Source organism: Mustela nigripes, chromosome 3 (genome assembly GCF_022355385.1).
Source record: "Mustela nigripes isolate SB6536 chromosome 3, MUSNIG.SB6536, whole genome shotgun sequence".
Taxonomy (NCBI): domain Eukaryota; kingdom Metazoa; phylum Chordata; class Mammalia; order Carnivora; family Mustelidae; genus Mustela; species Mustela nigripes.
The window spans coordinates 181,020,595-181,036,039 of record NC_081559.1 but is presented as its reverse complement, the minus strand read 5'-3'; the positions used below and the strand labels follow the sequence as shown (position 1 = coordinate 181,036,039).

Genomic DNA, 15,445 nt, shown 5'->3' with positions numbered 1-15,445 from the left:
CTGATTATTTCAATAAATATTTATTGAATATTATCTTCTGTACAGTGCTAGATCCTATGACTGTAATGATGTATTGAGCAGTAAGTAATATAGGCACTTAAAACAACTGTTTTGAATCTCAGCTTACCAATAATCTCCACTTGTTAAAAAAGGTAATACCACATTTATAGCGAGGATTAAATGTGATCATGCATTTAAGGAGATTACCTGAACACTTGGCATAATGTTAGGACTCAGTCATTGTCAGCAACTAAGACCACTGTTAATTTGACTGCCCAGTTTTCTGGAAGAAAGAAAGAAAAGAAAAGAAAGAAAGAAGGACTTTCCAGTTCTTCCGGCCAAAAACCCGAGAGTTGTCCTGACCCAGCTCTCATTTCATATTAAGAAATTCTTTTGGTTCTATGGACATTGGGGAAGGTATGTGCTTTGGTGAGTGCTGTGAAGTGTGTAAACCTGGCGATTCACAGACCTGTACCCCTGGGGATAAAAATATATGTTTATTAAAAAAAAAAAAAAAGAGAGAAATTCTTTTGGTTCTACTTTCAAAGTATATATGGAATCTGATCACTTCTCAGATCCTCTGTTGTTGCCATGTTGGTCCAAGCCATTATCTCTTCCCTAGGTTGTTAAAAGGGATTTTTGACTGGCCTCCTGGTTTTCCACCCTTGTATATAATGATCCGCCTTCCACAACTGTCAGTTCTCAGTATAGCTTACAGAATGATTTGTTTTTTTAAGATTTTAAAAAATTATTTATTTATTTGACTGACAGAGTTCACTCGTAGGTAGAGACGTGGGGCAGGTGTGGGGGGAGCTGGCTCCCAGCCAAGCAGGACAGACCAATGTGGGGCTCGATCCCAGGACCCTGAGACCGTGACCTGAGCCGAAGGCAGAGGCTTTAACCCACTGAGCCACCCAGGCGCCCCCAGAGTGATCTTTATAAAAGTTAGAAAGTTGATCATTCCTCTACTCAAAAAACCTCGAAGAGTGAAAGTTGAAAAGTTTGGGAGTAGCCCTACACCCCTTTCTCTTCATGATGACATCCTCTTCCATTTTTGCCTTTTTCAAAACCTTGTCTATTCCTGTTGTATTGGTCGAGCTGCTTCTTGAATACCAGGGCCTTTGTACTGGTTCTCCCCTGTGTTGAGAATCTCTTCCCCTGAATATCTGCACGATTCGTTCCTAATTTACCCTCTACATTTTTACTTTTTTTTAAGATTTTATTTATTTATTTGACAGAGAGAGAGAGACAGCAAGAGAGGGAACACAAGCAAGGGGAGCGGGAGAGGGAGAAACAGGCTTCCTGCCGAATAGGGAGCCCGATGTGGGACTGGATCCCAGGACCCTGGGATTATAATTTGAGCCAAAGGCCGATGCTTAAGAACTAAGCCACCCAGGCTCTCCTTTTATTTTTAATTTAAAAAAAAGTCTCATAAGTCCAATAGTACTTAACATTTTCCAAGAACTCAGTCCTCCTACTCTTGTGAGATAGATATGATCATCTTTGTTTTGCAGGTGAGAGAACCAAGACACAGAGACCTAAATAACATGCGCGAATTTACTTTTACAGTAAGTGATAGAGCTCCAGGTTCTACCTAGGAGAACCTAGGAATCTGTCTCTCTCAAGTCTTTGCTACTCACTTTTTCAGTGATGTTTACCCTAACCATCTTATTTAAAATTACAGATCACTCTCATTGACATGCCTCTTTACTCTGCTTTATGTTTCCTTATTACTTATCATCTTCTTACATGTTCTATTAACTTTCTACTTTTTTTTTTAAAGATTTTATTTATTTAGGGCGCCTGGGTGGCTCAGTGGGTTGAGCCACTGCCTTCGGCTCGGGTCATGATCTCAGAGTCCTGGGATCGAGTCCCGCATCGGGCTCTCTGCTTGGCAGGGAGCCTGCTTCCCTCTCTCTCTCTCTGCCTGCTTCTCTATCTACTTGTGATTTCTCTCTGTCAAATAAATAAATAAAATCTTTAAAAAAAAAAAAAAAGATTTTATTTATTTATTTGTCAGAGAGAGAGCGAGCGAGAGTGAGCACAGGCAGACAGAATGGCAGGCAGAGTCAGAGGGAGAAGCAGGCTCCCTGCGGAGCAAGGAGCCCGATGTGGGACTCGATCCCAGGACACTGGGATCATGACCTGAGCTGAAGGCAGCTGCTTAACCAACTGAGCCACCCAGGCGTCCCAACTTTCTACTTTTTAAAATATTTTCTCTCTCCCTAAGTCAGAATGTAACTGTACAGTTCTGGACTTTTACCTTTTGTTCAGTATTATATTTCTGGGACCTAGGACAGAACCTAGAATGTAGTAGAGGCATAATAAATATTCGTTGTTAACTATCCTTGGTCTAAAGGAACTGGTCTAGCAGAGTAGAACTAACACATCGATATACAGAGACTGCCGTTCTTGCCATATCAATGGTATGTGGTGGCTGAGCAGTTAGCACTCAGATGGATTGTGTAGGGTGAAAGGGATTTTTTTACCCCCAGGCTAGAATTTCCATTAGGGATTATACCTTTTTGAGACATAGTACTTCTATCTTCTATAAATTCTCCATAGACCAAATTATAATTAAAGGGTTATTTAGCATGGGATTGGATCAAAAGAAATGGTTAGCCCTGATCAATAATGTATTCATGCTGTCAAAGCCTACCAGTACCAAAAATGAAACATACCTTTGTGATTGGAATATTTTCTAATTTGGGGTCTTACATTCAATTCATTTGACTTAATTACAGCTTGCTTTTTACATCAGTCATGCATTTCAGAAACTTAACTCCTGATCACCCTGTTTGTTTTCAGGTATTCTTATCTGAGGAGCTACATATCTATTGACAGATCATTTATTAGGTCAAGTTACTTTTAAAGATAATTAAATTTATTCGTGTTTGTTAACTTGGATTTTCCTTTATCTCAGCTCAGAAGGTGACCTTATATTCAATTTCTGAAGGTACTTATAATCACCTGTTTATTAACCTCTTTCTACCTTTATAGTTTGAATATGATCTTAATCAGGTGGGCATAGGGATTTGTTTGTTTTGGGTTTTTTTTTTCGTCCTTGTATGGTTTCCCTGAAGTTTTGTTTTAAATTTTTTTCTTTCTTAAACTTTTATTTTCATCCCAATTGGATCATGAGATCTAGCATTTTCATCCATTCAGATGCCCCTTCTGTGGTTTCTTTTTCTACCAGAGTCAGACTAGGCATTGCCTATGTCTGTGCTTTCACGGGTCTGAGGTTCTTTGATTCATATTAAATTTAGGGTTCTCATGTAGTAGTAGGGGACACATAAGAGATAGTAGTGCATTGCTTTTAGGTTGTATTTACGTACATTTTTTATTCTATATGTTAGGTAAAATAAAATATGCTGTGGTATGTAGAAGTTTTTAAGTTGTCTATTTTAAAAGTTTGAAAAGTACTATGAATGACGCTGATATGTACAACATATGGAAGATTCTTTAAAACGTGGTATATAGGGGCGCCTGGGTGGCCCAGTGGGTTGGGCCTCTGCCTTTGGCTAGGGTCGTGATCTCAGGGAGGTGGGATTGGGCCCCGCTCGGGCTCTCTGCTCAGCGGGGAGCCTACTTCCCACCTCTCTCTGCCTGCCTCTCTGCCTACTTGTGATCTCTCTCTCTGTCAAATAAATAAATAAAATCTTTTTAAAAATTAAAAAAAAACTTGGTATATAACACAACACAGAAAAATGAAAAGTGTACAGTTTAGTGAATTATCACAAAGCATAAATAGGAATATTTTGACATGTTGCTATGACTGTTGCATCCTGAAGTTGAGTGACATGGCTCTCTGAATTCAAGAGTGTGTACTTGTTTGATGTAGTGATAGGCAGTCCATTTTTGTCAGTTTGTATTAAAGACTGGCCATTTGATTTTATGCTTAGAAGTTGCAATTTTTAGGGGCACCTGGGTGGCTCAGTCGGTTGGGCATCTGCCTTCGGCTCAGGTCATGATCCCGGAGTCCTGGGATCAAGCTCCCTGCTTGGTGGGGAGCCTTTGTCTCCCTCTCCTACTCCCCCTGCTTGTGAGTATGCTCACTCTCGCGTGCTTGCGCCCTCTCTCTCTGCAAATAAATAATCTTTTAAAAAAAATTACAACTTTTAGAACAGGGATCTGATGAAATACTGTTCAGGATGGATTATACTGAGGGGTGCCTGGGTGGCTGTCAGTTAAGTGGCTGCCTTTGGGTCAGGTCGTGTTCCTAGGGTCCTGGAATCGAGCCCCGCATTGGGCTCCCTGCTAAGTGGAGAGCCTGCTTCCACCTCTCCCTCTGCCTGCCCTCTACCTACTTGTGCTCTCTCTATCTCTCTGTCAAATAAATAAAATCTTAAAAAAAAAAAAAAAAGATGGATTATAGTGAACAAATATGGAGTTTGGAAGACCAGTTAAAAGATTATAATATTAATAGCTATCCGTTACATAGTAGTCGCTGTGTACCAGGCATGGTACCTAAGATACACACATACATTTGCCTTATTACGTCACTATTATTATCTCCATTGCAGATATGGAAGTCAAGACACAGAGACCTTATGTAACTTGGACAAGATTGTACAGTTCTAAGTAACATCCCAAGAATCAATCCAAGGCAGTCTGTCATTAAGAGTTTGGGCTCTTAATTGATACATTATTGTCACAATAGCCCAAAGAATAGAAAACTAGAAGCTAAATTAAGGTGATACTAGAAGGAACAGAAAAAAAATGCTAAATAATACTGCAAGGGGTCAGAGAGTTGTTCAGATACAAACAGGGAAGGCAGTGTTGTTTCTAAAGAGGTGAGCAATAGGGATCCCTGGGTGGCTCAGGTGGCTCAGTGGGTTAAAGCCCCTGCCTTCAGCTCAGGTCATGATCTCAGGGTTCTGGGATCGAGCCCCGCATCCGGCTCTCTGCTCATCGGGGAGCCTGTTGCCCCCCTCCCCACCTGCTTCTCTGCCTACTTGTGATCTCTGTCTGTCAAGTAAATAAATGAAATCTTTTTTAAAAAATTTTAAAAAAGGTTAAGACTATATATCTTTGGGAGTCACCTACATAAAACTGGTAGTTGAGGTTTTTTTGTTTTTTTTTTTTAAGATTTTATTTATTTGACAGAGAGAGAACACAAGTAGGCAGAGAGGCAGGCAGAGAGAGGAGGAAGCAGGCTCCCTGCTGAGCAGAGAGCCCGATGCGGGACTCGATCCCAGGACCCTGAGATCATGACCTGAGCCGAATGCAGCGGCTTAACCCACTGAGCCACCCTGGTGCCCCTGGTAGTTGAGTTCTTAAAGGTGAATAGAAAACACAAATATATTTAAGAAGATCTGAAGTAATGGCTCGATTTTAAAGATGAGAAAAGGATGAATTCTGTTTTTAAGAGAGCATGATGTGAACCAAAGGGTCAAAGCATGTAAAGAAGGGAGTGATCAGCAGCATAGAAATCAGTGAGGTGGAGCAGAGGCCATTGGATTAACTTTCAGGTGATCGTTTTGGGGCTATTGTAAGAGCTGGAGAGGTAGAAATCAAATTGCAGGAGCTTTCGGAATGGATCCGTGGTGAAGATTTGACCATGTCTATGTTTAAAGGTGAAGCTAAGGAGGGATATCGCAGCTATACTGGGTTAGAATATTCTGATGAAGTTTTCAAGGAGCCCTATGTCTGCATGCTTATTTAACTGTGATTTAAAACATCATGTTTATACTTCATTTGTTCGGTTGATATTTGAATTGATTCAGCCATATATTTTTTTGTTATGAATTAAAGCTTGGGTAAGCGTGGTCTTGTTTGGGAAAACAACATATTACTTAGTATATTTCTATTATACAATTGTATCTACTTTGGGGAAGAGATTTTGTTACTGTAGTTGCTTCTTGTCTACTAACTTACTGATTATACAAGATTATAAGAGACTTAAAAAGCTAACAATATATTTTTTCCCCTCTAAAACTTCACTTTGGAAGAGCTATCAGTGCTCTCAATATTTAAGTAGATTTTAGCAAAACAATGAGGACTACATCTGCAGGTTTAGTTTTCAGATTAAGTATGTTTTGTTTTTGTTTTTTACTTCATAGGATAATTCTTTCTAGTAATGCAAGTTGTAAAAATGTTAAAAATAGAAAGTGAAAGTCCTCATTTCTATTATCCAGTGTTAATTACTGTCACCGGTTGATATTTAACTTAACCTCTTGAGAATTATTTTGAAAAGCCATAATAAAATGTGACTTTGGTTTAACAACTGTGCTACTTTCCTAAGGAACTCAGATGTGTACAGGATAGCTCATCTAGAGGTATTTATAACACAAAAAAATTGCAGATAGTTTAGATATACATTAAGCAGTTTGTTAAATTGATTCATGTAATTGCTGGAATACTAGTCATTCATTTTATTTTATTTTTTAAGATTTATTTTCTTATTTTGAGAGAGAGTGAGCAGGGTGAGGGGCAAAGTGGGGGAGAGAGAGAGTCCCCAGTAGAGTCCCTGCTGAGTGCAGCATTGGGAGTGGGGTTTGATCCCACAACCCTGAGATCATGACCCAAGCCTAAAACAAGAGTCAGCCTAAAACAAGCCTAAAACGGAGTCACCCAGACACTCCTAGTCATTCATTTAAAAAGATTTTTAGAATAATATTTGATGGCATGAGGAAATGTTTTGTACTACTAGAAAAAAGTTACAAAACATAAATAATATCCCAGGTTAAAAGTCATGTGAATATGATTGCGTAGGAAAAGAATAGTTCTTCTCTATCAGAAGATTAACAGTGATTATCATGGGCAGCTAGAGTTAAGAGTGACATTTTCATCTTTGTGCATTTCTTCTTTTTTCCCAATTATAATGGGCAAGTTTTGCTTTTATTTTTATACTGCTTTTTTAAGAAATGTTTTTGAAAGTTATTATTTTAAAATTTCCCAGTGTGTACATCTATATAGGTGATTTCCCAGGAGCCTGTTTTGTTTGTTTGTTTGTTAAGGAAAGCCTTTCTTGATGCCTAGTACTTGTTTGGAGAGTGTTAAGGAAAGCCTTTCTTGATGCCTAGTACTTGTTTGGAGAGTATGAATGAAGCCACTCACTATGCAAGTCAAAGATTCTCTTATACCACTTATAAAATTAAATCTTCCAAGTTTTTCAGGCAATCTTTTTTCCCAGTAGTTAGCACCCCCCTTTTGCCTATGGAAACAAACCGTTTTTATTATTCCCAGGAATAGAGTGACATTTACTTTCTTTTTTTATTGTAATAATTAATTGTAGATAATATGAAATGTGCCATTTCAACCGTTTTTGTGTCCAGTTCGGTAGCATTAAGTACACTCATTCATTCTGCAACCATCACTGCTGTCCACCTCCGGAATTGTCACGTTCCAAACTAAAACTCTGTACCCGTTAAATAACTCCCATTCTTCCTTCCTCCTACCACCTAACAACTACCTTTCCTTCTGTCTTTATGAATTTGACTACCCTGGACCCTAGAGGAAACATAGAGTATTTGTCCTTTTGTAACTAACTTATTTCACTTAGCATAATGTCTTCAGGTTCATACTTATTGTTAAAATTTACTTCCTTTTTAAGGCTGAATAATATTTTACTGTAAGTACCACAATTTTTTAATCCATTCATCTGTCGGTGAACATTTAGATCGCATCTACCTTTGGCCATTGCAAATAATGCTGCTATGAATAGGAGTACACAAATGTCTGCTTTCATTTGTTTTGAGTATACCTAGAAGTAGGATTCCTGGATCACATGGTAATTGTGTGTTTAATTTTTTGAGGAATTGCCATATCATTTTCCATAGTGGCTGCACTATTTTGCATTCCCACCAGCAATGTACAAGGGTTCCAGTTTCTCCACATCCTTGCCAACACTTATTTTCTCTTTTTTATAATAGCTGTCCTAACAAATGAGAAGTGACATCTCATTTGTGGGTTTGAGTTTGTATTTGTCTATAACTGGTTATGTTGGGCATCTTTTCATGTGTTTACTGGCCATTTGTGTATATTCTTGGGGAAATGAATTTCCTGGGGAAATTCAAGTCTTCTGCCTATTTTTTGTTTTTGTTTTTTTTGTTGTTGTTGTTGTTGTTTAAATATAGGAGTTCTTTATATATTATGGATATCAATCCTTTGTCAGATACATGATTTGTAAGTATGTTCTATTCCATGGGTTTCCATTTCATTCTGTGGATTGTGTCCTTGGCACAAAAGTTTGTAATTTTGATGAAGTCTAGCATATCTATTTTTTCTTATCTGTGCTTTCAGTATCACATCTAAGAAATCTTATGTAAAACAAATGTAATGAAAGTTTCCCCCGGTTTTTTCTTCTAAGAATGTCTAAATTTTTAGCTCCATATCCCCTTGTACATTTTTTTTTTAAAGATTTTTATTTATTTATTTATTTTTTAAAGATCTTATTTATTTACTTGAGAGAGAGACAGTGAGAGAGAGCATGAACGAGGAGAAGGTCAGAGAGAGAAGCAGACTCCCCATGGAGCTGGGAGTCCAATGCGGGACTCGATCCCGGGACTCCAGGATCATGACCTTAGCCGAAGGCAGTCGTCCAACCAACTGAGCCACCCAGGCGTCCCTGTATTTATTTATTTGACAGAGATCACAAGTAGGCAGAGAGGCAGGCAGAGAGAGGAAGGGAAGCAGGTTCCCTGCTGAGTGGAGAGCCCGACGTGGGGCTCGATCCCAGGACCCTGAGATCATGACCTGAAGGCAGAGGCTTTAACGCACTGGAGCCACCCAGGTACCCCTCTCTTGTACATTTTTAAGGATTCCTTTAAAATGCTTTTGCTATCTAAGGTGTTCCTCATTCCCATTAGTTTAAATAGTTAAAAAGGAGATCATTTCAGTCATTGTTTAGTGTTGACATTAAAAAATGAAATTATTATACCAGTCTTTTTATCTACTGAAATTTGAAAACCATAGTTATGTGATACCTGTCTTGGAACATTAAAAACACAATATATAAGCATGCTTCTTTAGCAATCAGAAATGTTATCTTGATTCCTTTTTTTTCCTCCTTTAATTTGTATTTCTAATTCATGGAAGCCACAGCATTTTATCTTGATATATTTTTATACTTAAAACTAATTTATTAAGTATCCTTTCATACTTGCAAAACAAAATTTAAACTTTTTAATATTTGTGATCACAAGTCTCTAAGAAAATACAGCTTATAATATTCAGTTAATGCAAACAACAAAAGCATACTTACTTTGATTAAAAATGATGAAACAGAAAGTTAGATTTCATTGAGATTTCATGTGATTGAAGTCCCAGCAATTAGTTCATATGTCTGTGGAGGAATCTTACTGCTGAAGACAGTGTTTGGCATCAGTTCCATTGTTCTTATAAATGTAAGCACCGGGAAACATTGTTCATATAAATAAGTAGGCAGTAATGAAAGAAGTTTAGCAGTGCCACTCAGTTTTTCTGGCTTATATACCAAAAACACTTGCCAAAATTATTTTTTATGGTCTTTTAGCTTGATTAGGTCTCCTTTCAATTTTGTTGAAAGCAGAGAATGAGAAACTGCCTCACAAAGGAAAGGATTTGTTGCCGATCTCTGTCATTCAATTTCTTAACACCTAACACTAGTGTTTTTCATTGTTTGGCTTTAGGAAGATTTTTAGGGCCTTGAGGCAGTCCATGATAGTAAGATTCAGAATGAGTGAGTGAGGTGACTTTCTTTTGTAAAGTGAAAGAAAGGTAAATGAAAGAAGGTGCCTTCTCAGGCATCTTCTATGTACAGAAAAAGTACATAGGGAAGTTAGGAATCTGGAAGTATAAATAAAAATTTTCTTAGAAAGTCTTGTTATATTACATCTAAGATGTAGGTGTTCATTTTAAAAATAATACACCTACTTAAAACATCCTTACGTATTTTTTCAAACATCTTTATATATAGGTACAGTGATAAAAGTAACAAACCCATACATATCACTAATATTTTATGAAATACCTGTTTAATTCTTTTTTTTTTTTTAAGATTTTATTTATTTGACAGAGAGAGAAAGATAAACAAGTAGGCAGAGAAGCAGGCAGAGAGAGAGGGGGAAGTAGGCTCCCTACTGAGCAGAGTCAGATATGGGGGGCTCGATTCCAGGATCCTGAAATCATGACCTGAGCTGAAGGCGGAGGCTTAACCCACTGAGCCACCCAGGCGCCCCAATACCTGTCTAATCAACACAAATCCTTGTGGATTAAATATCCTTATTTTACTTGTGAACCAATGAGATATTCTGCTCAAAGCAAAATTAAATGACAAAATGTCCTGATAAAACAAAATGAAATGACTGTAAAGCCAGCCTAAAGGGGGGGGGGGGTAATACTAATATTGCAGGTTTTTTAAAATACTGTTTTTTAAAAATTATCAATTTTCTGAGTAGTACAGCATGTAATCAGTGTTGTTAGGTATTTTTACCTTCTCTTCTTATGTGAAAGTCACATTTATATGGGGACACTTGCCTGGGTGTCTCTGTCGGTTGATTCAGCCTTCGGCTCAGGTCATGATCCCTGGGTCCTGGAATCAAGTCCCACATTGGGCTCCTTGCACAGCAGGGAACCTGCTTCTTCTTCTGCCTGATGCTCCCCCTGTTCGTGCTCTGTCTGACAAATGAATAAATAAATCTTTAGAAAAAGAAAGAAAGTAGCCTTTATATGATTTCAGAGAGATGTGTGTGAACTTTTGGATACTTTTCTGACAGAACCTCTGTAGCTCATAAAGTAGCCACTAAGAGAAACTCTAGTCTATTGAACAATAATAAAGTCACGTAGAGCACTGTGGTTTTTACAGCAGATGAACCATACATAAACAGTCTTTGAATTCAGATGTTGCATCATCTGGATGAAACTGAAATAGATGGTCGTAACTCCTTTTTATCATCCAAGGCCGAATTAACAATTCCGCTGGTCCAGTTGAAGGTTGCTGCCAGTGGGTTGCCTGGCAGGCAATGGTTTGTGTATCTTTCTAATTTCTGTAGCCTTAAAATAAAGGCGTATTTAGTGTTATGAGCCGTTACAACTTTTTGTCAGTTGGGGAAAACTTTTAGAGTGCTTGCTATGAAACAGAGCTATAAGCCATCAATAAATCCTGTTAGCCATTTCATAGACGTTGCTGATACGTGTTTATCATAAAAATGATTATTTAGCTTAAATACTCTTGTAGTTTCTTGGGGAGATGCCGAATGATGCTGCCCCAGAAGCAGTTGTTGCAAACTTGTATTCAAAGAAAACTCTCAGAAGGAGTTTAACTTGGGGATTTTGACTGAAGAAAAACTTAGATCCCTTTCTCAATTTTTCTTAAAGGATGCATCTTCAGTTAAAGAAGTTGAGACCTATCACCGGACACGTGCTTTGAGATCTTTGAGAAAAAATGCCCAGAATTCTTCAGATTCTAGTTTTGATAAGAATTTGGAAATAACAGAGAAACATGCTAATGGAAGACATTTTACAAGGTAAAACAAGATGGTTGAATGCTAATTTAAAATAGTTTTAAAATAATTTAGGATTTGCATTAACTTTTAAGTGTATTCTTGCCCCATCATCAAGATTCCAGGGTTGTAAAATGTAATTTGAAATGAAATTGCCACAGATGAATATTACTGAGTTAAAATTTTAATATGTACTGTTTGTTTTTATATTCTTGTTCAAAGACGATATTTGCGATATGTGTGAGCACAGCTGACAAAGTTGCTTGATAATTACTTGAGTGTGTGACTTTGTGATTTCAACTTGCTTATGATATGTGGTTCTACTTTATACTTAATACAAAGTCTTTATTTAAAATAGTAGTTATTTTTCTCATCATTTGCTATCAAGTATTTCATCAGTTCTGAGTCATTTATGAATTTGTGTGTTGGTGCACTTCTAAAAGCAGTCTTCACGTAGGAAGTGGAACATTTTTTTTTTAACTTGTCTAAGGGGACTAGATGATTTATACATATGTAAATTTCATTTCTCAAGAACCCTGAGCTAGATGGCCTGAATTCCACTTTAATATTCATGAAATTATTTTCAGTGAATTAGGTAGTTAGGTAATCCAGGGAACTTGGATTTGTTTGGTTTGTGACAGATTTAAATCTAATTAGCTAAAAACTTTCACTTTTCCTCCCACTTTGGTGGGCCTGACATAAATGGAAGGGGTGCCAATTAGAATAAAATTTCTTTGATGAAATAATTGCTTTATACATTAATTCTTCTCATAAAGAAATTTTTCATAGTAACTTACAAGACTGGAGCCCTCCTACTTTTTTTTTTTTTTAAAGACTTATTAAATAATCTTCTACACCCAATGTGGGGCTCAAGCTTATGACTCTGAGATTGAGTCACATGCTCCACTGTCCAAGCCAGCCAAGCACCCCTAGGGTGCTCCTATTCTTAGTTAAAATCTTGATTATTTTGTGTAACATTTTTCAGATAAGTGACATCTCGTGCCTTTTGCTTTTTGTTAGTATTATTTGAATAGTCTCTCATTATATAAATTTGCATCATTTCATCCATTTTTTTTTTTTAAGATTTAAAAAAAATTTTTTTTATTTGACAGAGAGAGAGATCACAAGTAGGCAGAGAGGCAGGCAGAGAGAGAGGGGAAAGCAGGCTCCCCACTGAGCAGAGAGCCCGATGTGGGGCTTGATTCCAGGACCCTGAGATCATGACCTGAGCCAAAGGCAGAGGCTTAACCCACTGAGCCACCCAGGCGCCCCCATTTCATCCATTATTTATGGTGTGTTTACTACTGTATTTCACAGGATCCAAGATAGCAGAATTGAAACACTCATTGTTTTATGAGACAGTAAAAAAGAAGAAAACTGAAAGTTAAAATAAGATACTCCATCAATTTTTTTTTAAAGATTTTATTTATTTATCTGACAGATAGATCACAAGTACGCAGAGAGGCAGACAGAGAGAGGAAGGGAAGCAGGCTCCCCGCTGAGCAGAGAGGCGGATGCGGGGCTGGATCCCAGGACTCTGGGATCATGACCTGAGCCGAAGGCAGAGGCTTTAACCCACTGAGCCACCCAGGCGCCCCTATTCCATCAATTTTAAGACACATCCTAATTTCAGAGATGTTAAAAATGGAGGGAAATTACGATTTACAAAATTGGTGAAATATAATTTAAGTTACCCCGTATTTCTGAAACTTGAAGTCTTTTGGGGGTCAGGAAAGTGGACCATGGATTCTCTGTGAGAATTTTAAACTTTATTTCATGATCTGAAGAAAAAATAAACATTCTGGGTCATCTAAATTGCTGCCTTCTAGAGAATAGTCAAAATTTCATGCCCTACATTGGTGTTTACAACTAAGTAGGCACCACCTAGTACTGCTTGAGTTAGCTCAAGTTCATGAGGTAAAAATTGAGTTTGACCTTGATACATAAGTGATACTTTGAAGAGGAAGCCATGGATTTGATGTCATGACATGCTGTTCAGATAAGATTTTTGGAGCACTTGAAATAAAAGAGAAGTGGATGAATTGAGTCATGATACACAACAAACATGATGTACAACATACCAAACTCAAGAGAAACTGTACCACAGTTACAGTGTGTCTGTACCACATTCACACAACAAAGGGCTATTTTATTTCAGCAAAACCTCATATGTTAATATTTTTGTTAGTGGTTTTATTGGTTTTATTTGTATAAGATATAAATGAATTTCTCTTTAGTTTGACTTGTATATAGTCATAAAAAATTTAATTTGGGGGGGCGCCTGGTGGCTCATTCGGTTAAGCATCAGACTCTTGATTTCAGCTCAGGTCAGGATCTGGGGTTCTGGCATCTAAGCACAGCATCAGGCTGTGCACTCAGCAGGGAGTCTCCTTACGGATTCTCTCCCTCTGCCCTTCCCCTTGCTCACTCTCACATGCACTGTCTTTCTCAAATAAATAAATCAAATTTTTTTTTAATAAATCAATCTTTAAAAAAAAAGAATGTTAAAAATTTAATGTTGGAAGTTCTTAAAAGTTTTTACTTTTAAAAGTTTATGTACCTTGGGACGCCTGGGTGGTCAGTTGGTTGGACGACTGCCTTCGGCTCAGGTCATGGTCCCGGAGTGCCGGGATCGAGTCCAGCTTCGGGCTCCCAGCTCCACGGGGAGTCTGCTTCTCTCTCTGACCTTCTCCTCACTCATGTTCTCTCTCACTATCTCTCTCTCAAATAAATAAAATCTTAAAAAAATTTTTTTAAGTTTATGTACCTTACTCAAGTTTATGAAACATTGTCCTGGCCTTTATGCTCAAAAGCTATTAGAGCAGTATTAAAATAAGTGCTGGAGCGCCTGGGTGGCTCAGTGGGTTAAGCCTCTGCCTTCGGCTCAGGTCATGATCTCAGGGTCCTGGGATTGAGCCCCACGTTGGGCTCTCTGCTCCGCAGGGAGCCTGCTTCCTCCTCTCTCTCTCTCTGCCTCTCTGCCTACTTGTGATCTCTGTCTGTCAAGTAAATAAATAAAATCTTTTTTTTTTTTTTTTAAAGATTTTATTTATTTTATTTGACAGAGATTACAAGTAGGAAGAGAGGCAGGTAGAGAGAGAGAGAGGAGGTAGCAGGCTTCCTGCTGAGCAGAGAGCCCGATGCGGGGCTCGATCCCAGGACCCTGGGACCATGACCTGAGCCGAAGGCAGAGGCTCCAACCCACTGAGCCACCCAGGCGCCCCCTAAATAAAATCTTTTATAAAAAAAAAAAAATAAGTGCTTTTTCAATCTAGATTTAAAGATGAGTGACTTGGTATTTTGGAATTTGATTCCTTTTAAAATATATTGAATTGCTGTCTTTAAAAGTTTTTTTATTTTTATTAGAAAGGGAAGAGAAGAGGGAGGGGGAGAAAGAGGATCTTAAGCAGAGATCCTGGATGCCTCACATCCAGTGAGGAGCCTTACCCGGGCCTCTGTCTCATAACCCCTGAGATCATGACCTGAGCTGAAATCAGTAGTCGGATGCTTAACCAACTGATCCAACCAGGCACCTCTAAAATTATTTTTGAATAACAACTTAATGGAGATGTAATTGACATACCACAGGATTCACAGTATTGTGCTGTCATCACTGCTGTCCAATTTTGCAACATTTTCATCACCCCAGAAAGAAACCCTGTATCTCCCACCCCCTTCTCCCTCCTTCCCACTGGCCCCTTGGAAACCACTAATCTACTTTCTGTCTTTATGAATTTGCCTATTCTGGACATTTTATGTAAATGGAATCATATTCATGGCCTTTTGTGTCTGGCTTCTTTCCCTCAGTATGATGTTTTGAAGGTTTATTTTACTGTAGTACCTGTCAGCACTTCATTCTTTTTTTGCTGAATAAGATTCCATTGCATAAATATATCATGTTTTGTTCATCCACTCATTAGTTGATGAACATTTGGATTGTTTCTACTTTGTGGCTGTTTTGAATGATACTGTGAACATTGGTGTTCAAATTTTGTGTGGACATAGGGTTTTGATTGATTGGA

General features: G+C 38.0%; 1 protein-coding gene across 2 annotated transcripts in view; it reads left to right on the top strand.

The window, feature by feature from the left end:
- The window catches only part of ATAD2 (ATPase family AAA domain containing 2), a 70,452-nt gene that overhangs the window by 1,911 nt on the left and 53,096 nt on the right, over nt 1-15,445 (top strand). For both annotated transcript variants that reach the window (XM_059395114.1, XM_059395113.1), the window contains exon 2: nt 11,299-11,447. In XM_059395114.1, the coding sequence (XP_059251097.1) occupies nt 11,299-11,447 (149 nt within the window). The remainder of the gene's footprint in view (nt 1-11,298; nt 11,448-15,445) is intronic.